The sequence below is a fragment of the Mustelus asterias genome, chromosome 4 (genome assembly GCF_964213995.1).
Source record: "Mustelus asterias chromosome 4, sMusAst1.hap1.1, whole genome shotgun sequence".
Classification (NCBI taxonomy): domain Eukaryota; kingdom Metazoa; phylum Chordata; class Chondrichthyes; order Carcharhiniformes; family Triakidae; genus Mustelus; species Mustelus asterias.
The window spans coordinates 104,223,889-104,249,131 of record NC_135804.1 but is presented as its reverse complement, the minus strand read 5'-3'; the positions used below and the strand labels follow the sequence as shown (position 1 = coordinate 104,249,131).

General features: G+C 45.1%; 1 protein-coding gene across 5 annotated transcripts in view; it reads right to left on the bottom strand.

Annotated features, from left to right (window-relative positions):
• Positions 1-25,243, bottom strand: part of mid2 (midline 2) — a 277,273-nt gene that overhangs the window by 26,854 nt on the left and 225,176 nt on the right. For all 5 annotated transcript variants that reach the window (XM_078211507.1, XM_078211504.1, XM_078211503.1 and 2 more), the window contains exons 4-7: positions 24,027-24,134; positions 11,661-11,809; positions 6,976-7,103; positions 1,717-1,860 (exon numbers count right to left, since the gene is read on the bottom strand). In XM_078211507.1, the coding sequence (XP_078067633.1) occupies positions 1,717-1,860; positions 6,976-7,103; positions 11,661-11,809; positions 24,027-24,134 (529 nt within the window). The remainder of the gene's footprint in view (positions 1-1,716; positions 1,861-6,975; positions 7,104-11,660; positions 11,810-24,026; positions 24,135-25,243) is intronic.

The window sequence follows — 25,243 nt, the reverse complement described above, 5'->3', positions numbered from 1 at the left end:
GCAGGACATACCCAGGGATGGTGATGGCATTGTCCAGGACATTGTCTGTAACGTATGATTCTGGGAGTATGACAATGTCAGGCATGACTAGTCTGTGAGACAGACGTCGGCAAGGGGAACTTTGCAGGTTTGACAGGACTGAGTTTGTTTTTGATGTGGTTATTTATGGTGCCTAGGTCCTTTTTCTTTGAGTGGACACTTAAGAGTCTATAGTCAAGTGACAAGGTAAGGATGGCAGATTTCCTTCCCTAAAAGGCATTACCGAACCTCATTTTTTTTATGACAATGGTTTCATGCTCATGGACTGAGTAGACTAGCACTGTACTCATTGGAATTTAGAAGAGGTGGGATCTTATGGAAACATATCAAATTATGAAGAGAATGGATAAGATAAAAGCAGGGAGGTTGTTTGCATTGGCGGGTAAAACTAGAACTAGGGGACATTCTCTAAATAAGGGGGCACAGATGTAGGATTTGAAGAGGAATTTCTTCACCCAAAGGGTTATGAATCTGTGGAATTCTCTGGGGAGTGAAGCAGTTGAGGCTACCTCGTTGAATGTTTTTAAGGCAAAGATAGATAGATTTTTGAACATTAAAGGAATTAAGGGTTATGGTGAGCGAGGGGACAAGTGGAGCTGGGTCCACAAAAAGATCAGCCATGATCTTATTGAATGGAGAAGCAGGCTCGAGGGGCCAGATGGTCTACTCCTGCTCCTGGTTCTTATGTTCTTATGTTTATCATTATGCTTTTAATTACAGATTTTTATTGAATTCAAATTCCACCATTGGCAGTAAGATTCGAACCGGGTCTCTGGATTAGTAGTCCAGTGACAATACTATTACATTAGCCCCTCCCCACGGTGCCAGATAATGCCAAAAGGATTAACATTCTTAGCACTGAATTTTGAGGTGCAGTAACTGTTGTTTTTTAGGTGAATTAGGCAGTCATTTTAGATTTCCAAAGTCCACAACAGCAATCAAATGAACCAGTACAATTCTTATCCTTTGAACAGTCTAAGACCTTTAATGCTTTTCAATAGTTGCGAAATAGGTTGGAATTTCAGTCTGAGACCTATCAGAAGGATGGCATTTTGCCATATTATGATTACAAACTCAGGCAAGTTGTGAGTTCCAGGTTTAGCACTGAACTGGTCACAGCAGGGAAACCAGTGTTTATCAGAGTTCCTCAATTGGAAGTGGAAGAAAAATCAGCCAGGATTCTCTGATCTGACAGATACCCAGTGACACTTGCTTGAAGTGCATCTGTTGACATCCGGTCAAGGTGAAACAGGGATTGTCGACAGGCTTTTCAAGCTTGGAGCCAACATGTATATATTACAGACAGCTACGTGAAGAATGGCCATATGAAAGGTACAAAGGGTGCTTGAAGTCCATGGATTCATATCCCAACAAAAATCAATGCCATAGGGAGAGGGATTGATGTGCAGGAAATGAAAAATCAATGGGCAAAGAAGGGGTTTAAAAGAAATGTTCTGAGTTAGATTCAATATTCTCTGCTCCGTTGAATTCCAAATATCAGCTGCACAAATGAATAAAGGGACTAACAAAAGCCAATCTCCCTCAGATAGGAATGGGTGGATAGACAAGTCACTAGTAGACTTTGGTGGTTGACTAACAGCAAGATGGACAATTGCCATCTTATCCAAACAAAACTTCCAGATTTACTGTACTTCCAGAATTTTTCCTCAAACTTACTGATAAAGTTTGCTTGTCCTGTGAAGATAGTATACTGCAGCTCATAAGAGACAATGCTGAATTCATCTTCTGAGGTCCAGTGAACAGTAATGGTGTCATGAGATGCTGTGCAGAGCTCTTCTCGAATGCTCGGAGGGTTTGGGGCTGCAGAGAAAAAGTGATTGAAGAGATTATTTTACTGGATGGCATTGTACAAACGCTTTCACGGAGATGGCATATGGCTTCACTGTATCTTGTAATGGTAGAGGAAGTGAAGTGATGTTGAAGAGGCAGAGAGGTCGAGAAGGAGAACAAAAAAAAAGGGGGAGGGAGCCACAATTTCAATTATATTGGAGGTTGCTGACTTTACCCAGGCATGGGCCATTGTCATAAAAGATATGGACCAAAATTCTCTGGCCATTCACGCCGGGGAATTCTCCGGTCCCGCTGGCAGCACACCCAGCCCGTAGGTTTCCCGCCGGTGTGGGGTGCCATCAATGGGAATTCCCATTGACAACTGCGGGACTAGGGAATCCCACCACTAGCAAATAATGAGCCACCTCTTGCTGGCGGGAAACAATCGGCTGGGAGGCCAAAGAATTCCAGCCATGAGGTTAAATTGGACAATGAATTATTTCTATATTTACCCTTTTTCTTTGCCTACCTTCCTGGTGTATCTTATTTTTTGTTTTACACCCATATTGCTGCTACTCACTACTCCACTTGTAAGCTCCTCATCTTCATAAACAGCTGTTATTTATTTTGAACTTGATTCCTTTGGTTAAAATTGATTTGATACTAGCACCAGTGGAAAGATAATTCATGTGAATATGAGTAATCATCCTCTCCTATCCTCTCTCTTTCACTATATCAGTGTCTCTTAAAACTTGGTCCTCTCTATCGCTTGCCAAGTTATCTGCCTTTGCCAGATAATCGGGGCAAGGGCTGGGACTTCAATGTAAATGATAAACTGTATAATCTTTTATCTGTGTAAAAAGGCAGCCCATAGATCATCTGAAAGGTTCTGTCACTGTGCATAGCTTTGATGTATGAGAAACTCTGCTCAGGGTAGATGGGATGGATCTGGGGATGACAGTGCACAGATCAGGATGCAAGCTACATCTACCTGTCTTACTTCCAGCACCTGTAGAAAAAGCAATTCTATTAATAGAAACATAACCACACAGCATAAACATGGAAGTCTGAAATAAAATCAGAACCAAGCAGCCTGGTCAGAATGTGAAAGGGAAAAGTAGACTTAAATTTCAGGTTTTCTGAAGAAGGGTCCTACTAGAAGCAATAGTCGCTAAAAAGGAAAAGCTAAGCTGATCAACTTGTGTATTTCCTATAGTTTGTACATATATATTTGAAATTATTTGGAATTTTTCAGTTGCATGGCATTTTCACATGTTGGGGATGTTGTACAAATGCAAAAAAAGGAGATTTTTATAAGTCAGCATTACTATAGTACGTGGTAGAATGACAATGACATAAAAGTAACTACCAAACTCATGGGGGGGCAATTCTCCCAGCTTGCTGTGCTGTTCGAGCAGCACAATGGACCGAGAGACATCAGCTGAGGCCATTTAGCGGGCTCCCCACTGGGCGCCACGGCCTCCGCACATCTCCGGCTCCAAGTTATTTAGAGTCATCAGCTCCACGCTAGAAATTGATGCGGAGCTGATTTCAATATTTAAATTGGTATTTACACTGAAGTCTCTGGGCCCACTAGTATCTCCCCCCCCAACCCCGCCAGGTGTCGTTCACTCCAGCAGGGTTTACTACTGCTCCCCACTAATGGGGAAAAAGTGGCCCGACCCCACTGGAGGGAAGAGAGGCCATAGAGCCTCCGCAGGAAGTCAGGGATAAGGGGGGCTGTCCCTGGGCAATGCCAGCTCGGCAGTGCCACCTTGACCCCAAAGGGCAAACTGACAATGCCCAAGGGACACCTTGGCACTTCCCACTGGGCATTGGGCAGTGCCAAGGGAGCGGAGCCTATGGGGGTGAACCGGTGGGGGTTGGGGTCTCGCTGCCACTCCACACTGAGACATTAAGCAGAGGGACGGGAGGGGGTGATTGGGGCTGGCCATTTAGGTGGGGGGTAGCTGGAGACATCTGGGAGGCCAGCATTCGGAGGGTGGGGTGGGGGTTGGAGGGGCAGCGATGTGGGGTCGCAGACCGGCCAGCATTCGGAGGGTGGGGTGGGGGTTGGAGGGGCAGGGATGTGGGGCCGCAGGCAGGCCAACGATCAGGAGGCCGGCGGCTACTGCGCATACAGCGCTATCGATTGGCGCATGCGCAGCGGCCCTCAGCACTATGCTGCTGGCCTCCCCAGCGGGAACAGGACCCGCCCTCTGATTTTCAGTGCAATTCACGCTGAGGCACTCTGCAGTGCACAAAGTGTGGGAGATTCGTTCTGAAAATCCCGCAAACAAAAATCGGTGGGAGTTATTCCAGTTTTTGGCATTTAGAATTTTTTTGGGAGAATCACCCCCATGTTCAAATTAATCCAGCACCTACTTAAAATTATGTAAAATACATAAGAAATAGGGGCAAGAGTAGGCCAGATCTGAGAATGAAAAGATAGAGACATAGAAACTTGAAGAAGAGTAGGCTATTCGACCCTTCGAACAAGCTCCGCCATTTATTTTAATCATGGCTGATCATCGAATTCAATATCCCGATCCCCCCTCCCTCCTATATCCCTTGATACCTTTAGCCCTAAGAGCTATATTAGTTTCTTCTTGAAATCACACCACGTTTTGGCCTCAACTACTTTCTGTGGTAGTGAATTCCACACATTCACCGTTCTTTGAGGGAAGACATTTCTTCTCACCTCAGTGCTAAAAGGTTTACCCCTTATCCTCAAACTATGACTCCTAGTTCCGGACTCCCCGACCATCAGGAACATTCTTTCTGAACCTACCCTTTCTAATTTAGAATTTTATAAGTTTCTATGAGGTCCCCTCTCACTCTTCTGAAGGCCAATGAATAACGATGATGGTTAAGGATGGGATTCAACCTCATGAACATCTTAGGCTCATAGTGTAAAGAGGATGTGCCACTCCTGTGAAGTTGAATTGCAGCTAGTTCAACTATGTTTTGTATCCAATGAGGGACTCTAATTAAGCTTGCTCCAGGTTCCTCAGAGATAATAAGCATGTACATCCTGTTTTACCTGAAGGCATGTGGGAGAGTGGGAATGTTAATAGCGTACTGTTGGATAGATGCAAGCAAGGTGATGACATGCCCATCTGGTATCACCTTGTTAACAGCTGTATTATCATATAACATCAAAGCTCAATGAACTAGCAACTCCAGGCTGAACCCTTCAGATCCTTCCTCCGCTGACTGCTATAATTACATCTTGCCAAGTTGGTGCATTTGCTGGCTATAGTATCTGCAAGATTCACAATACAGCAGTAATTTACCTCACAGACTTCACTCTGGATATAAGCCTACTATCTTCTTGTCAAAATTAAATATATTCTCCACACGCTTGAGTGTTGAGAATGTCATGAGTCTTTAGGCCATGGAGTTAATGCAGTTCTCTGGCACCCAACAGTTTGGGAGGCTAAGATTAACATGAGCACAGGTTTAACACCAGATGTTCATAGAAAGTAGTTACTGAAACTGATGGATGTGCACTCCCTAGATTAATAACAATTGATATAAAGTTTGTTGCACAGGATGCTCATTGGGAGAAATTACTGAGCCCAGCATTGTTTGAACTAGATTATGACAGTAGCAATTCAGTTCCTAACTATTTAAAAGGAATTAATTCAGACCCTTTGAACTGAGAACTGAAGTAACATTAGTAGAGATTCCGCCATTAGCATTCGATCCTGTCTTATTTTGGTCAGCTGGACATCAGAAACAGGTGGGAATGTACCACTCTGTTGAAGAGCTTCTAAAGTGCTATCAATCCACACAGGTAGAGTTTCTAGTTGAAATTTTCTGGCTAATCTGGCTGGTGGGATCTTCCAGTCCTGCCAATAGCGGATCCCTGGGACGGGTTCCTCAGTGGCAGAGGGTGCAACCCACGGAAAAAGCTATTGACAGCGGCAGGACCGGAAGATTACGTTGGCGGCCAATGGCATGCCATTTCTGCCACCACAAATCATGCTGTGAGGTTGCAGGGTGGAAAATCCCGGCTTCTGTTTTATACCCATATTGTAACTAAATATGAAGTGCACATACTCCCTCTTGGTATGGTCCCGCTTACTCAAAAGCACTTATTGCACAAAAATCCCAAGATCTCATATATAACATTTTAAACTCTCACCCTCTCCTTTTCCTTCTTACCATGTTCTTTTCCTTCATTCTTTCCTCTCCTATTCTACCATCAACTTCTCACTGCTCCTGTTCCCAATCGCCCGATGGTGTGAAGGACCCAAGTAACAGTTGTGAAGTTCAAAATTGAGAGAAGCCACTTTGTAGAAAACTGGTTGAAGGGAGCCTTTGTTTTCAGTTTAAGTTTATTTATTAGTGTCACAAGTAGGCTTACATTCACACTGCAGTGAAGTTACTGCGAAAATCCCCTAGTCGCCACACTCTGGTGCCTGTTCAGATACACTGAGGGAGAATTTAGCATGGCCAATGCACCTAATCAGCACGTATTTTGGACTGTGGGAGGAAACTGCAGCACCCAGAGGAAACCCATGCAGACATGGGGAGAACATGCAGACTCCACACAGACAGTGACCCAAGCCAGGAATTGAACCTGGGTCCCTGGCGCTGTGAGGCAGCAGTGCTAAGCACTGTGCCACCGTGTGGCCCCAATAATTGAGCAATAATAACCTGCATTTCTGAAATGGAAAGCTCCTCAAAATGCTTTGTAAGATTGAGTAGATTTGGAAGTGAAGGGGAGAAAGAATTTGGAGTTGGCAAAGGTGCCATAGCTGAAGGTTTTGAAGGTGGAAGGGAAAAAGATTTTGGGAATGAATCTCAGGGGAAGGGGCATAGAGACGAAGTATGGAGAGTAAGCATTTATCCAGTAATTATGGGCTTGCAGCTGACCAAAATTGTTTGGTTATGATGGAATGAGACCATGGGGATCTTTGAAAAAGGTGACATAGATACTGAAGTTGATTTGCTGGGGTATAGGAAGCTAATGGAACTTCGCAAGGAAAACTGTATAGGTTGTATGAAAATTTCCATAAGTGAGGATGACACGGCGTACTTTAACTTAGAGTCTACGGAGGGTGGAGCTAGTTCCAAGAGTGTTTTAGGGTAACACTATACTACAAAAGATCGTCAACATTGTTCTAATATCTTTACCTGTAAGATAGTCCAAGTTTTCGAGTAATTTCTTCTCTCTTGAAAAATCTAAGGTAAAATTTTCAAAGGCCTCATTCAAATTGATGTCTGGGATCAAAACTTGAGAAGATGCTGTTGCCATAGCGACTCTGCCAGCAACCAAGAGACAGAAGTAAATCAACAAGAATCAGAAAATAATTTTTACAAAGTATCTTACCAGTAAAGCAATTTTTAAAATCATATGGCAAAGGCTTCATTGTTTTATGTAATTGGTGTTACAAAGAACAAAGTACGAAGACAATTACAGTACAGGTACAGGCCCTTCGGCCCTCCAAGCCTGCACCGACCACGCTGTTATTTTTAAACTGTTGAGGAAAATAACCAGAAATGACATTTATTACGTCGAATTTTTTTTACATTTTCATCCATTTCTTTCATTTGTTCTGGGGACAGTAACATGGGTATGTTACAACATTCAAACCATATATGGAGTGGAAGTGAATTAGCACACTAAGACAATGCGAGAAACTGGACATAATAGATGGATTATTTTCAATGGGTGGAATGTTTGGGTCCTGCTAATGACAGGTATCGTCATGGGTGGAACAAGAAAATTGGCTGAACGCTTCCCAAATTTTCCTGTCCCACCCACGGCAATATCTTCTGCAGGCAAGGCTGAAAAATTTTGTCCAATGTCTAGACAATATGATGGAGCATGTACAGGTAAAGCAGTAGGGTACAAGTCTTCAGAGATTATATTAAAAGTAGTCAGATTGCATGTACAAAGCCTTATTTTGCTAAAAATGTCACAAACACTCATCGTCATCCATTGAATCAGATGCAAAGAAAAGCAACAGCATTAATTCTAATTGTAATGGGGAGATGTGCAAGGAATATTAAGTTCTACAGAAAACATTATTGTTGTGAATCTATTTGAAATATTCAATTGCACAAATAATGTAACCCCAGCATTGGTTCACAAGAAGCCAGGAACGAAAAGTAGAGGGTATAAATCAAACATTGTCAATTGTAAATTTACAATTTGAACATAGAACATAGAACAGTACAGCACAGAAAAGGCCCTTCGGCCCACGATGTTGTGCCGAGCTTTATCTGAAACCAAGATCAAGCTATCCCACTCCCTATCATCCTGGTGTTCTCCATGTGCCTATCCAATAACTGCTTAAATGTTCCTAAAGTGTCTGACTCCACTATCACTGCAGGCAGTCCATTCCACACCCCAACCACTCTCTGCGTAAAGAACCTACCTCTGACATCCTTCCTATATCTCCCACCATGAACCCTATAGTTATGCCCCCTTGTAATAGCTCCATCCACCCGAGGAAATAGTCTTTGAACGTTCACTCTATCTATCCCCTTCATCATTTTATAAACCTCTATTAAGTCTCCCCTCGGCCTCCTCCGCTCCAGAGAGAACAGCCCGAGCTCCCTCAACTTTTCCTCATAAGACCTACCCTCCAAACCAGGCAGCATCCTGGTAAATCTCCTCTGCACTCTTTCCAGCACTTCCACATCCTTCTTATAGTGAGGTGACCAGAACTGCACACAATATTCCAAGTGTGGTCTCACCAAGGTCCTGTACAGTTGCAGCATAACCCCACGACTCTTAAACTCCAACCCCCTGTTAATAAAAGCTAACACAATTTGGGTGAGATTTTCCTGCCTCTCAGCTGTGTGTTTCCCGCCAGTGAGAGGTGGCGCATTGTTTGCTAACGGCGGGATTCTCTGGTCGCGCCGCTGTCAATGGGAATTCCCAATGGCGTCACGCCACGCTGGCAGGAAACAGGCTGGTGTTTGGAAAGGCTTCTTTACTCAAGTGAGAAATAGTTGGAATAAACTTCGGCACGGAGAGAAAGAAATGTTGAAATACATTTGATGTTGAAATGGGAGCATTAGGCTATTGGAAATTGGCTGAAGGACCTTTTCTCACATTTGAATTTTATGTTACTTTATAAAATTTGATGTGACATGTAATCACTGACAAAGGATATAATTGCCTTCAATAAGAAATGTAATTAGCACAGCCTGGAACGGAGAAACACAGGAGTGTTTATCAAAAATCTTTGCGGTTAATCTTGTGCAGCTGCTAGTGAGACACAAACAACAGCAAAGTCTGGTTTGCTTTCTGTCCTGTGATACTTAGTGCTGGAAGGCATTACTACTACTGCAGTACAGTTGCTGCGTACTGTCCTCCTGTGTTAAATTCGCAGTCACAGACCACGGCCAACAGAACTATGAGCCACTGAAGTTTTACAGGAGTTACAGAACTAAAGATGCAATTCTTGAAGGCACATCTTAATGTGGAATATATTCTAAAGGCATATTGAATTCCAGAACAGTCCACTTAAAAGCCGTCCTTTGCTGCAACCATATTGCATAATATGGCATATTGATACTGCAGTAGATCCGCTGCACAATGAGTCTTTGGTGATGGAAATTTGTCACATTACCTTTTTATTTCAATCTACAATGCATTCTCTCTTGGAGGCTCAATGGGAAATCTGCCACCATTGTGGAGCTGAGCCATACAGCCTAAGTTGTGTTAGCTGGTCGTGTCTATAACAGTGGCAGGGACACCACTGCTGGTCTCGATTCTCAAAGATAAGGAATGAAATTTCAGCCAGGGCTATCTTGCTTGAAATCTATCTCATGCTTCCCCATAAAAATTGGGACTTATGTTGATGTTGGCAGTACCAACTTCAGATGGCTTTTATACTAGAATATGATGTATGCTCTCCCTTTCACAGTTTAAAAATGCAAATGGTCATGTAAATTTGGTACTGAGGAAGTTGGCATTTATGTTATAGAATCTTAACTTGCTTCAGTAGCTTTGACAAGAGAGAAGCAAAACGGAGAGAAAATTTAAACATAATTAAAATTGTAGTGGTAGATTCAATCAGTAGTTTATTTTCTCATTAAAGAATTAGGGCATGATTTTCCAAAAAAAATTAATAGCCTAATGGGTGGGAACATGGGAGTTTTTCCCTCCTGTTTTTTTGGGTGAGTTTAGTGGAATGGATTTATGGCACTCTGTGCAACACAGAGTCTGTCAGGGGATTTACGCTGGTGGGGGAGTGGAGTCTGAACCCACCAGAGGGGTCGGTATCAGACTGCAGAGGGGACTAGAGCACATGTGCCAATTTCCCATTATACTCGGCGATTGGTTGACAAGTGTTTCTGCCCCCACATTGACAGCGGCCCGATCGCCGGCCCTGAACCCCCAACCCCCAATGGCCAGCCTCCTGATGGCCGGACCCAGCCTCTGATTGCCAGCCCCAACTTTTGATTGCTGACTCCGGCTTCCCAACAGCCAGACCCAACTCCCAATAGCCGCTCTTGACCTCCCGATGGCCAGCCCCGGCCTCCTGATGGCCGCCCCCAGCCTTGCGATTGTCCCCCACCTGATCCCTGATGGCCAGCCTCCGTGTGCCGGCCCCACCAGCAGCCCCCAACACCCAGGCAGAGTTTTCCCATTTCCTGCCATCCTCCCTCCCCCAAATTTCGGTCTTGCTCCGCGCATTCCCTCAGGCCCCATTCCCTAGGAATTGCCAGTGTGTCAGGCTGGTAGTGCGAGGCTGTCCAGGGGGCAGTGCCAGGATGCCAGCACCTTGCCCCCAACCTCCTGTGGGGTCCTCAATGGCCTCTGGTCCCACCAGCAAGGCCATCACACCTAGTCCCCATTGGTGGGGACCATATGTGATCCCCACTGGTGTGGACCCCCACTGCTGGAGGCCTGAAACTTTAGCAAGTCCGGATGATTGTTCCCAGGCTCACTAAATAGATGGAAATGCTGATTACGTCCAAAAAATTGGACGGGGAAGATTGTGACTGGCCGGATGCCGGTCACAAATCCTGTTTTCTCACCCCGCTGTGCAGCAGGCCAGGAAAACCGTGTCCTTAAACTTTGCTCTGCATTAATAACAAACTCTTTGTTTTGTGAAATGCTTTTGTCCTAATTGTACATCTGCAGAAACTATTGGTCCCTTGTCAGAAGTTCCACCGACTGATCACTTAAAGCTCTTAAAAGATAACGACATCCTCATAGATTCTGTCATCCATTTTATAAAGTTCTAGCAGGTGTTTTATGTGCAAGGTCTGAAATAATATTTTGCTAATAATTGAGCATTCCAAATTAATTAAACAAAAAGAGCTAAGAAATTTGCAATTAATAATTTCCCAATGTTTTTATGGCTGTGCCTTTCTCTGCATGTATCTGAGCCATGTGAGCTGAATGCCCAAGGATCAAGCTGTGCTACCTGATTGCAGATGAGATTAGATTAACAATGCTGCAATCAACATTAGTACTCCTTGGCCAGGGAAGAAAAACTGCAATTAGAATTCCTGTCCCTTGTTATTACCCATTTCTGGAAAATACTTGTATGTCACAGTGGGAGACGACAAGATTGCACTCAACTATAATGTATCTCGAGGCCAATTAACCTGCTTCCGGTCACTCTCCAAGCTAACATTGAAGAATGGCAACTTGGACAACGTAACGGAGGATGAGTGGTGCACATGAAACTGCATCCTAACACAAGTCATCAAGCTTAGGAAAGAAGTTGAGAAAAGTAGAGAGGAATTGTGATTTCCAATGTATGGGTAGTGTGTGCTTCACGCTTAATACATAGATACAATTGGCTTGTTGGACCAGAGAATGACTAATAGTTCCAGCAAGTCTGGCCTACCTTTCCGTCACATTTTTGGCTGTTTGCAAAAAACGTGCATGATCGTTCTCCTTCAGGCTGTGTTCCGCTTGACTGATGAGAGACCCTGACCGCTCCAAGCATTGTCGACAATTTGCTATCTGCTGTGCTAGTTTTCGCAACTTCATAACCTGGATGTGGAACAGATAGAAATAAAGAAAATAAATAATCAGAATTTGAATTGTCAGGCTCAGTAATCATGGTGTTGCTTCATGTGCTGATTGTTGAAGTGGTTATGAAAAAAAGCTGGAAAGAAGAAAAGTGATTAGTGGAAAATTATAGGGGACAAAACTCCCATTCTTTGCAATTGATTTCCAAGAAAATCACTTAGGAGCGGTGGGGGTGGGAAGGGAGGTGTGTGTGTGGGGTGGGGGGAGATGGGCTAACAAGTGCAGTAATGAAATTCCTACACCCATAGTTTTGACTGTGAATTTTTTAAAAAATCACTTCCTAGCTTAAATAATAAATGCAGTATTCAATGTAAAATTAAGAATCTAGACCAGTGAATTCAAAGTTTCAGTCTAAGGATAATGCTGAGTTAACTTACCTAAAAAAAATTGCAAAGGGTTGGGTGTGCATGGGTTGGCATGAAGAACATAAGAACTAGGAGTAGGAGTAGGCCATCTGGCCCCTCAAGCCTGCTCCGCCATTCAATAAGGTCACGGCTGATCTTTTCATGGACTCAGCTCCACTTACCCGCCCACTCACCATAATCCTTAATTTCTTTGCTGTTCAAAAATGTATCTATCCTTGCCTTAAAAACATTCAATGAGATTGTTTCAACTGCTTCACTGGGCAGGAAATTCCACAGATTCACAACCCTTTGGGTGAAGAAGTTTCTCCTCAACTCAGTCCTAAATCTGTCCCCCTTATTTTGAGACCATGTCCCCGAGTTCTAGTTTTGCCTGCCAGTGGAAGTAACCTCCCTGCTTCTATCTTATCTATTTCCTTCATAATTTTACACATTTCTATAAGATCTCACCCTCATTCTTCTGAATTTTAATGAGTATAGTCCCAGTCCACTCAGTCTCTCCTCATAACCCTCTCAACTCCAGAATCAACCCCTGGTGAATCTCCTCTGCACCCCCCTCCAGTGCCAGTATATCCTTCCTCAAATAAGGAGACCAAAAATGTACACAGCCATGAGTTGGCACTAAGTTGGCATAGGGACTAAAGAAGTTCATGGGGATGATTGGGGATATGGGTTGGTGTAGGGGTTATGAGGAGCCATGCGGGTGGGTGGGAGGCATGAGGAGTTATGGATTGGCATGAATGGGGCATGAGGAGTGTTTGGAGGAATGTTTTAATCTTTATTTTTATATTTTGGCCACAATTTCAAAGCCTTTATGCAGCCCTTCCACCAAGCCTGCCTCCGCATCTGCATTCTCTTTACTTTTTCTCCGGTTGCCCTACCCAACTCCTATTCTACACTATTCTCCAGATTGAAAATCCAATGTCTGGGCTGACATTTTTATAGGTTGGCTTTGTAGGGGTGGGAATCCTTCCGTCTCCGTGTATCTGATCTGGGAGTGAAAATCTGGCCCGTTGGGCGGGATTCTCCGGTCGTGCTCGCCTGAAAACTGGAGATTCCTGCCTGACTTCAATGGACCTTTACATGGTTCGCTCTCCCTGCCCAGTGGCGGGCAGGATGAGAGAATTCTGGCCAATGTCTTTGGGCATGAAAACAGATATTGGAGATTTATCAGAGCCAGGATGAGTATCTTCCGAAGGAGATGAAAAGAAATGGATATGAGAAGGTGGAAAACTCACTCCCAAGCTTGGTGATATGCTATGCCACCAGATTCCATTTCTGGTCTTACAGAGTTGTCATTAAAAAAATAACTAATGCAGCTACAGAGAAACCGACACAAATAGACTGTTGAACACAATTTAGGAAAATACATTTTGCTTAATTGTCTGTAGAATTCACTGCAGTGACTATTTTCAAATGCGATAATACTTCAACAAAAATCATGATCCTTAAGGGCTATATAATCATTGATTAATATGCTGCAGTGAATGATTATTGCTCTCTCGAGGATGTTTGGCAAGTCAAAGATAATCTTGCAATATTGTTGAAAAACTGGTTCATTATTGCTTTGAACAACCCTTTTATATCATGACCTACAGGATACTCATTTTAATATGAAGCACTTAGAAAGAAAATCTGCTGTAGAATGTCAGAATCTGTTGGGAATTCTTAATAGGTGAAACCAAGATTGGAATTACACAATAATACAGTAAAGTATGTTCTGATTTGTTCAGTCTAAAAATGCTAATTGGGGTTCTATATTTCGGGAAGAGCATTTAAATGAGCCTATTGTCTAACTCGAGGCTTCCTAGCAGTGCAACTAAGGAAATGTTGGCTTGGCCAAAAAAATAGTGGCAATGTTAGGTCTTTGCCCACTATTTTTGGATGGTATTGCCCACATCTCCCAAATGGTTAATCCACCCCAAGTGTGGTGATATGCTATGGTGCCAGATTAAACCTCTGATCTGTGCTGAATTAACTAATCTCACCCGACACGTGAATGGATAAGATATCCACAAAAAATACTCACCTCTTCTCTTTGGAGACACTGGGTGGGATTTTCTGGCTGTGCTCACCCTAAGACCAGAAAATCCCGCCAGAGGTCAAAGGACCTTTGCATAGTCCGTGACCCATTCACTACGATTCTCATTGCGGGCGGGATGTGAAAATTCCACCCATTGTCTGACCTCTGCATATTTCTACAAATTTCTGATTTTAAAACTAGCGTTTTGTTTTTATTTCTGGAATGCTTTGAATCTGTCTCATCATTAAATAATGCTGACAATAAATATTGTGAGGAACACAAGTGAGATGTGAATGTAACAAATGTATTTACTGCTAACTCATTTTATAGTAACTTATTGAGGATTAAATGATGTGATCAAAGACATTGAATGGTTAACTCTATCCTAAACAATGGGCCCGATTTTACCATTGCGTCGCGCCAGGAAACGGGTCATTAGCGCGATCCGCACCTGCGTCCGCGTAGGTGGCCACTTTACCGAGACCCGGGAACGGCTGCGATCCGCTTTGCGCCCGAAACGGGTGCAATGGCGATTTAAATGCATTTGCATGCATTAAAATTGAATTAATGAACTGCCCGCCCAACTTTATCAGCATTTCCCCCTTTACCACCGTGTTTGCCGATCCGGAATTGGGCCGAAATGAACATGCTAAATAAAAGTCTGTTACGGACGCTCCAACTGCTGAAGAGGCGAGTTCAGAGCTTCCAACGGCTCTGACTCAGATCGGTGGCGGGTGGGAGGAGGGAGGCAGATCTGATCATTATCTGGTGGTGGGGGGACGGGGGGGGGGGGGGGGACGGGGGGGCGAGGAGGAGGGAGGCCGATCATTGTCTGGTTGGGGAGGGGGTGGTGGCGGGAGGAGGAGGCGGGTCAGATGTACCTCGGGGGGGGGGCGGGGGGAGGGGGTGGAGTGAGGCCAGGTCAGGGGAGTGGGGCAAGATCATTCTCTGTGGTGGGAGAGGGAGTGAGGCCAGATCATTCTCTAGGGTGGCGGGGTGGGGGGGAGGGCGGAGAGGGAGTGAGGCCAGATCATTCTGTGGGATGGGGTGTGGAGTGAGACCAGATCATTCTCCTTGCGGGGCGGGGCGGGGGGAGTGAGGCCAGATCATTCCCTGGGGGGGGGGGGGGGGGGTGGGGGGCTGATTGCTCCACTGGTTGGGGAGGGGGGGCAGATGGATCTCTGGTGGGGGGGGGACGGGGAGTCCGCTGCCACTCTGCGGGCGATCAGTGGGGGGGAAGGGGGCAGGGAGTCGCGATTGGTCTGGGTAGTGGGGGGGGGGGGGGGGGGTGGTGGGTGGATAAGGGGAAGAGTGATGTCTGTGGGGGCCATCGCTCTTGGGTCGCTTTCTCCGCTTTTCGCTCCCAGGAGCGATCTGACATGGACGCACTTTTTGAAATGTTTTTCTAACTGCATGCGCAGTTCAAAGCTTTGATCGTTTTGGGCGCGATAAGCGCGATTCGGACTCGCGATTTTTTTTTCAGGCTAAGTGCGTATGGGCGCACCTGAAAGCAGATTCCCAAGTCGGATCTGAATTACACCCAGGTTCAGCACTTAGAACGAAAATGGTAAAATTGGGCCTGACTAGAGAGGGGGCTATACTGGACCTAGTACTGGGGAATGAGCCCGGTCAGTTCTTCAAAGTTTCGGTAGGGGAACATGTGGCAAATAGTGACCACAATTCTGTTAGCTTTAGGATAGTGATGGAAAAGGATGAGTGGTGTCCCAAGGGTAAGGTGTTGGATTGGGGGAAGGCTAACTTTAGTGGGATTAGGCAGAAATTGGCAGCTGTTGATTGGGAGAGGCTATTTGAGGGTAAATCCACATCTGGCATGTGGGAGTCTTTTAAGGAACAGTTGTTAGGGCTGCAGGATAGGCATGTGCCTGTAAAAAAGGATAGGAAGGGTAGGATTCGAGAACCGTGGATAACCAGGGAAATTGAGGGATTGGTGAAAAAGAAGAGTGGCGTACGTTAGGTCCAAGCAGCAAAAAATGGAGGGAGCTCTGGAGGAGTACAAAGAAAGTAGGAAAGAACTCAAACAAGGAATTAGAAGGGCAAAAAGGGGTCACGAAATGTCCTTGGCAGACAGGATTAAGGAGAATCCCAAGGCATTTTATTCATACGTTAGGAACAAAAGGGTTGTCAGGGAAAAAAAATCGGACCTCTCAGGGACAAAAGTGGGGAATTATGCTTAGAGCCCAAAGAAGTAGGGGAGATCCGAAATGAATACTTTGCGTCAGTATTCACAAAGGAGAGGGATGTGTTGACTGGGAGTGTCTCGGAGGGGAGTGTTGACCCATTAGAGAAAATCTCCATTACAAGGGAGGAAGTGTTAGGTTTTTTAGGGAATATAAAGACTGACAAATTCCCAGGGCCTGATGGAATCTATCCCAGGCTACTCAGGGAGACGAGAGATGAAATCGCTGGGCCTCTGATGCAAATCTTTGTCTCGTCACTGGACACTGGTGAGGTCCCAGAGGATTGGAGGATAGCTAATGTGGTCCCGTTATTTAAGGAGGGTAGGAAGGGTAACGCGGAAATTATAGGCAGGTGAGCTTGACGTCCGTGGTAGGGAAGATGTTGGAGAGGATTCTTAGAGATAGGATGTATGCGCATTTAGAAAGGAATAAACTCATTAACGATAGTCAGCATGGTTTTGTGAGAGGGAGATCATGCCTCACTAACCTGGGGGAGTTTTTTGAAGAAGTGACTACAATGGTTGACGAGGGAAGGGCCGTGGATGTCGTCTATATGGACTTTAGTAAAGAGTTTGACAAAGTCCCTCATGGTAGGTTAGTGCAAAAGGTTGGATCTCATGGGATAAAGGGGGAGGTGGCTAGATGGGTGGAGAACTGGCTTGGTCACAGAAGACAGAGGGTGGTAGTGGAAGGGTCTTTTCCCAGCTGGATGCCTGTGACTAGTGGTGTTCCGCAGGGCTCTGTATTGGGACCTCTGCTGTTTGTGATTTATATAAACGATCTGGAAGAAGGTGTAACTGGGTGATCAGTAACTTTGCGGACGACACGAAAATGGCTGGACTTGCAGATAGTGAGGAACATTGTCAGAGGCTACAGAAGGATATAGATAGGGTGGAAATTTGGGCAAAGAAATGGCAGATGGAGTTCAATTCAGATAAATGCGAAGTGATGCATTTTGGTAGAACTAACGTAGGGGGGAGCTATACGATAAATGGCAGAACCATAAAGGGTGTAGATATGCAGAGGGACCTGGGTGTGCAAGTCCACAGATCCTTGAAGGTGACGTCACAGGTGGAGAAGGTAGTGAATAAGGCATATGGCGTGCTTGCCTTTATAGGACGGGGCATAGAGTATAAAAGTTGGGGTCTGATGTTGCAGTTGTATAGAACGTTGGTTCGGCCGCATTTGGAATACTGCGCCCAGTTCTGGTCGCCACACTACCAGAAGGACGTGGAGGCTTTAGAGAGAGTGCAGAGGAGGTTTACCAGGATGTTGCCTGGTATGGAAGGGCTTAGTTATGAGGAGAGATTGGGTAAACGGGGGTTGTTCTCACTGGAAAGACAGAGGATGAGGGGTGACCTAATAGAGGTGTATAAAATTATGAAAGGCATAGATAGGGTGAACGGTGGGAAGCTTTTTCCCAGGTCGGTGGTGACATTCACGAGGGGTCATAGATTCAAGGTGAGGGGGAGGTTTAACACGGATATCAGAAGGACGTATTTTACACAGAGGGTGGTGGGGACCTGGAATGCGCTGCCGGACAAGGTGGTGGAGACGGACATGCTGGGAGTGTTTAAGACTTATCTAGATAGCCACATGAACGGAGTGGGAATGGAGGAATACAAAAGAATGGTCTAGTTTGGACCAGGGAGCGGCGCGGGCTTGGAGGGCTGAAGGGCTTGTTCCTGTGCTGTATTGTTTTTTGTTCTTTGTTCTTTGTTCCAATATTCGGGTTATGGCACACACACAGTTCCCATGACAACATGGCTGGTGGGAAATAGCTCTGAATTTGCCAATTGGTTTTCTTAAATGAATAATAATTTCATTGAAAACTGTGGAAAGTTTTGCATAATTGTCCTGCCCTGTTGGAAGAGAGATAACACAAATTTGATCCTCTTAGATTCCAGGACAGGTACATTTACATAATAGCCTGCCGATTAAAGCTGGGGCAACCCTGATAATTAGCTCATTGAGTAAATATATTACTAACATTTTCATCAATCTGCTAGTGTACACAGCAGAGAAAGAAAGACACAGAGCAGATTTTAAATATGCCGTTACGTGCCTTTATAAGATGGGGTAAAGTTTACCATTATGTTCCTGCTCCCAATATGGGTGACACCAAAGTCAGAAGGGCCTAGTCAGAGCACCCACCTGAGTAAGACAGTAGGCCTTTATAAGGCCCCTGTGTTCCCTGCTTGTCATTTTAGGACAGCACTGGACATAACATGCACAGTGTACACCCCGTCCAGTATCAGCTGGTGGTCCAAATGATTAGGAGCCTGGACAGAAGGAGAATCACCTCACTCAGCCTCGCTCACAGGTGGCTTTAATTTAAGATGGTGGGCTGCCTTGGGAGGGGTGGTGGGGAGGAGGTTATGCTAACAAGGCCCAACCTTCAAAATGGGCCAGGGCTTCGGTTTGGATTATTTTCATTGATGTGGGCCCAGAATTTCCATGAACATAATTCAGCTGTTAAGGTGCAGTAAAAGAAATTGCATAAATTCTAAGATTATTTATACAGAATGCAAATTTTTTTTTTTTGTTTTTATTCCAATTCAATCAAATCAAGTCCAATTCAGAGTCTGCACAAGTTGAGACATTCCCGATCCAAGCTGACAAGCCAGAGCTCTCACCTCCTGTCTTGGGCTTGATCTACATGATCCAAGCTGACTGGAGTAGGCATAGCTCCTCCTCCAAGGCTTGATCTCACTTGCATCTTCGCCAAAAGGCCAAGATGCCGCTTTTAAAAATTGCTTCAAATGAAGCTAAAATGTAACCTAATGACTTCAACCAAGCACAGCATGTCAATACTACACTTGATCTTAGCCAAAAGGCCGAGATACAGAATGCAAATTTTTTATTTATTTTTTTATATACTTTTCCAATTCAATCAAATCAAGTCCAATTCAGAGTCTCAACAAGTTGAGACATTTCCGATCCAGGCTGACAAGACAGGGCATGCAATCCTCTACCTTGTCTTGGGCCTGATCTACATGAGCCAAGCTGATTGGAGTAGGCAGACGTCTCCGCCCCCCCAGGCTTGATCTCATTTGCATCTTAGCCAAAAGGCCGAGATACCGCATTTAAAAATTGCTTCATATAAAGCATATGAAGCTTAAATGGTACCCAATGGCCACTACCAAGTGCAACATCTGCATAACTACACTTGATCTTCGCCAGAAGGCCGAGAAGCGAGATACAGAATGCAAATGCTACATGAGCAGTAATATGCTTACATCTTACTCATTAAAGTTGTCATATTTCTCATTATTTTACATATATTTACACATGTTCTGCTCAGTATGTCTCAGGGTAACTCTACGAAATCCAAGATCAAAGTCCTTACTTTCTTCCAAAGACTGAAATATTTGGTGCAACAATTTGTAATGTGACAGAGGGTCCGATTTTACCATTCTCATTCAGGGCATAATGCAGATCCAACTTGGAAATCTGCTTTCAGACGCCCCCATACACACTTAGCCTGAAAAAAAAATCGCCAGTCCCATTCGCGCTGTGGGCGGGGCTTATCGCACCTGAAACGATCGGAGCTCTGAACTGCGCATGCGCAGTTAGAAAAAAATTTGAAAAAGCATGCCCGTGTCAGATTGCTCCCGAGCCACAGAAAGCGGAGAAAGCGGCCCGGGAGTGAAAAGTGGGAGCGATGGCCCCCAAAGACATCACTGTCTCCCTTATCCACCCCCCCACTACCCACAGACATCGTTGTCCCCCTTATCAACCGCCCCCACTACCCAGACCGATTGCCACCCCTGCCCTCCTTCCCCCCCGCACCGATCGCCCGCAGAGTGGCAGCGGACCCCCCTGCCCCCCCGCTCCCCCCCCACCAGAGAATGGTCTGGCCTCACTCACCACGCCTCTCCCAGAGAACGATCTGGCCTCACTCGTTCCCGCCCCAGAGAATGGTCTGGCCTCACTCACTCCCCTCCCACCCCAAACAATGATCTGGCCTCACTCATTCCCCTCCCCCCCCCCCCGCCAGAGAATGGTCTGGCCTCACTCATCACTGCCCTTCCCCCCCCCCCCCACACAACGATGTGGCCTCACTCACTCCCCCACAGAGAAAGGTCTGGCCTCACTCACCACCGCCCCCCCCCCCTCCAACCACCGAGAGGAACATCTGACCCGCCTCCTCCTCCCTCCCCACCAGACAACGATCAGCCCTCCCCCCCACCCCCAGACAATGATCAGCCCTCCCCTCCACCGCCACCAGAGATACATCTGACCCGCCTCCTCCTCCCCCCCAACCAGACAACAATCTGGCCGGCCTCACTCCCTCCCTCCCCCCAAACCAGAGAATGATCTGACCTACCTCCCTCCTCCTCCCCACCACTGATCTGAGTCAGAGAGCCGTTGGAAACACTGAACGCGCTCTTCAGCAGCTGGAGCGCCCGATTCAGAGTTTTATTTAGCAGGTCCATTACGGCGCGGATCCGGATTGGAAAACGCAGTGGTAAAGGGGGAAATGCTGATAAAGTTGGGCGGGCAGTTTATTAATTCAATTGAAATGCATGCAAATGCATTTAAATCGCCACTGCGCCCGGTTTGGGCGTGAATCGGATCGCAGCCATTCCTGGTAAAGTGGCCATCTGCGCGGACGCGGGCGTGGATCGCGTTAATGGCCTCACACCCGACTTTACTACATTTTCGCGCCCGTTTTCGCAATGGTAAAATCGGGCCCAGAGATTTCCAATTATTATTTTATTTTTGTTTTCATCTCCAAGCATCTTTTGAGTGTGTATTGAATTAGGATGCACACACGGTTGAAATATTGCATTTGTTCTGCCCATTCCATCTCTGATTGTCTAACAAAACAATCCGTATAGACATTAACTGAAGCATACCTGAACCTCATTCCATTGAACAGCAGGGAGTGCAATGTGATGATGGTGATGTGGGGGAGAATATTTGTAATTTTAAATTATTAACTTAGCAGATGCAAAAATCAATTAATGGTAGCTCCAGTCTTTCCAATTTAGTTCACTGTAATCACAATTGATAACAATTTTGAATGTTAATCTACTCTGGAATGTTGGGAACAAGATTTGTTCAGCTCTGAAATACTGAAGATGAATAATTTTAGAACAGCGAATAAGAAAAGCTTTGCATCAGAAGAGCAGGCTCAAGAATGGGATGTTGTTTCAAGAGGAAACTTCATCATCACTAATTAAAGATGGAACCTCGTCAAGATACCATTGAAATTGAGGAGCCTTGTCGTCGGGAGTTCAATCTTCCAAAATACGATAAACCATCTTGCTATATCTTTGCAAACAACAAATTCTGATCACTTTAAAACTAAAATTTAAAAAGGTAACATTTAAAACAACTGATGGTAGTAGACCATCATTAATCTCATTGGTTCACTAATCTCAGTGCAAAATGAGTTGAAAGAAATGGGCCGGAATTCTCCGACCGTTCATGCCGGCGGAATGCTCCGGCCCTGCCGGCAACGCAACCCCACCTGCGGGTTTCATGCCGGCATGGGGTGACGTCAATAGGAATTCCCATTGACAGCGGTGGGATCAGAGAATCCCACCGCCAGCAATCAACGCACCACCTCCCGCCAGGGGGAAAGACGTGGCTGAGAGGCTGGAGACTTCCGGTCCTGGTGTTGTTAAAAGAATGGCATCATGATTTTGCCATTTTAAATGAAACAATACTTCCTCTCTGATGACTTTTTAAAATTTAAGGACCAGTGTTAAACATTCTGAAGGGATTAATTTTGGGTCATCTTGCAGAATTAAAAGGACTGCAGCATAGTGGCACAGTGGTTAGCACTGCTGCCTCACAGTGCCAGGGACCAGGCTTCAATTCCCAGCTTGTGGGGTGTCTGTACATTCTCGTCGCGTCTCGGTGGGTTTCCTCCGGGTGCTCCAGTTTCCTCCCAGATGTGCTGGCTAACTGCATTGGCCATGCTAATTTCTCCCTCAGTGTACCCGAACAGGCACCGGAGTATGATGACGAGGGAATTTTCACAATAACTTAACTACAGTGTTAGCGTAAGCCTACTTGTGAAACTAATAAAATAAAATAAACTTTTTTGTATCTTGAGCATTTGGCCTTCCAAGATATGTGCTGGAATTCTACCATCACGGGAATAGAGGACAATTGTGGATAAGGGGCCAACAATGGGAAGGTCTGTTGACCTCGGGCGGGATGTTACGGTTTTGACACGAGCGAGGCCATAAAATCCTGCCCAAGGGCTTTGAATTGTTGACAGATGAATCTTGTCTTCTGATATCAAAAGTGCTCGTTTCAAATAAGGGAGAGTAGTGATGTTAACCCTGAGTGATTAATGTCCAGCTTTAGGGGTTTGAGTATAAATATAGGTAGATGGTTCATTAAATATGCTTGATAAAGCCAGTTCTTCAAGAGTTTGGGAATAATTAAGTCAGTAACTCTCCTTTAAGGGAAATAAACAGATACAACTGCTTTCATGTAGAGACAAGGCTGGATTCAATGTAGCCCGTCATGGTAGGAAACATGGTGGTTGGACCCACTAAATCCTGCATAAGGCAATTAAGTTGAAGACTGGGTGGGACTCATTGGGGAAATTTGCCTATTCACTGTGGGAGTTGACAACAATTAACTCTGAGTCCAATGGAATTTAGTCGAGGTTCAGAGATTAAATGCGAATGGCATGGCTTTTGCCCACCTTCTGAATGCAGCCAGTGTTATTGAGGATAGGTCCCTCTTTCAAAGACACTCAGTGCCTGATCGAGGGACCGGGCACTGTGAAGGTGGGGGGAAATGGGGGTGTGACTGCTGAAACACAACCTCCCGCTCTTGCCTCCAAACACCGTCCGTCCCACTTCATTCACTCAGCTGAATCCTGAATCCACCAACAATCCCTGTTGAAGAGCCTGGAGCACTGCCAGCTGCAGCCACTCTCCTGGTGGCACTGCGGCATTGGAGAGCTGCCAGCCTCTGACCGACAGCTCTCAACGGGCAGAATTTCTGCCCTCAGGGTCTTAACTTCCAGGGAAAATCTGTCGCTAGATATTTAAGTGCCTGACAGTGACTCCCCCCGACGAGTGACGTGGGTTTCTGACTGGATCTCCAAATGGTGGGCTGGACATGTGTCAGTTACTTTAAATTGCATCCTCTGTCTTCAAATGAGTTTTATTAAAGTTTATTTATTAGTGTATTAGCTTACATTAACACTGCAATGAAGTTACTGTGAAAATCCCCTAGTCACCACACTCTGGTGCCTGTTTGGGTACATTGAAGGAGAATTTTGCATGGCCAATGCACCTAACCAGCACATCTTTCGAACTTCAGGATAGAGAAGTCATTAATCTATAACATGTACCTTTGATATAGACAAAATATAGGAGCATGGCTTTGAGCACCTCTTTAGAGGATTCAAAATATGGGAATTAAAGTTGAAAGCTCCTGTTTTCTGACTGAGCTGGTCACACAAGCTAGTCATTCGTAAAGTCTGTTCCAAATACTACACAGTGTCTTCTGCTTAAATCAACGAATTGTGAACCATAGAAGGAAGAAGATTGACAACTAAAAGTCTGGTCTTTGTTTGACTGCATTTAAATGAACAACTTATTCAGAGAAGTGCCTACCTTTCCCTCTTTGATTTTCACAGCAATGATCTGCTTCCTTTGCCTAATAATGTCCATCAGCTCATCACATTCCTCTTTCAGTTTGCTCTCTTGTATTGCAGTGTTTACCTGTCAACAAATATCAATGAAACTGTTATTTCCTATTCTTCAAGAATTCACTGACTCCCGGTCTGGTATTCCAAGTCTTAATGCAAACATGGAAGTAGATTCTGGTTTGGCTATTATTCACCATTTATGTTATTCTTTGCACAGAGTTTGAGTGTGATGTTTTCTCTCGAGTGTAATGGAATACTTCCCACATCTGTGAATGAGATTCAGCTCCAATAACACAATCCAAGACAAAGCACTGTGCTTAACTTGCACCCCATCCACTGGCTCAAACTACTTGTTCCATCTACAATTGGCAGGTTGTGGTTGCAATGTGTACAGTGTGTAGTACATGCAACGCAGCAACTCAACATGGCTTCTTTGGCAGTAGCTCGTGTCCTCTACCATCAAGATGGACAAAGGCAGTGGCTGCATGGAAACACTTCACATTCCCGTCCAAGTCACACCACTCTGCCTTGGATAGGCGGCCTTCACGACACACGACAGCGCAGAGTCGCTGAGCAGAAACTGATAGCCAAGTTCCGCACACATGAGGACGGCCTAAACCGGGATGTTGGATATATGTCACATTATCAGTAACCCCCACAGCTTGCCTCCTGGACTTGCTGGCTCTCCTGTCTGGAGACAATACACATCTCTTTAACCTGTGCTTAATGCTCCCTCCACCCACATTGTCTGTATCTTTAAGATCTGGCTGTCTGTAGGGATTCGCATTCTAATCAGTATTCTGTAACTTGATTTTTGTGTCTCTGTGCCCTGTTTGAGAGCACATTTCCACTCCATCTGACGAAGGAGCAGCACTCCGAAAGCTAATGGTATTTGCTACCAAATAAACCTTTTGTCTTTAACCTGGTGTTGTTAAAACTCTTACTGTGTTCACCCCAGTCCAACGCCGGCATCTCCACATCTTGGATAGATTTCACCATTTCTTCAAATTATTGGGTTAAATTGCAGGAATTCTCTACATTATTGCATTGTGGGACCACAACATCACATCAGCTATAGAGGTTTAAGAAAAGAAATCACCACCTTCTCAAGGGCCACAAATACTAGGGATTCCCAAAATTAAATGAACTTAAAAATCTTTAGAACTAGGGTCAGGTAACATT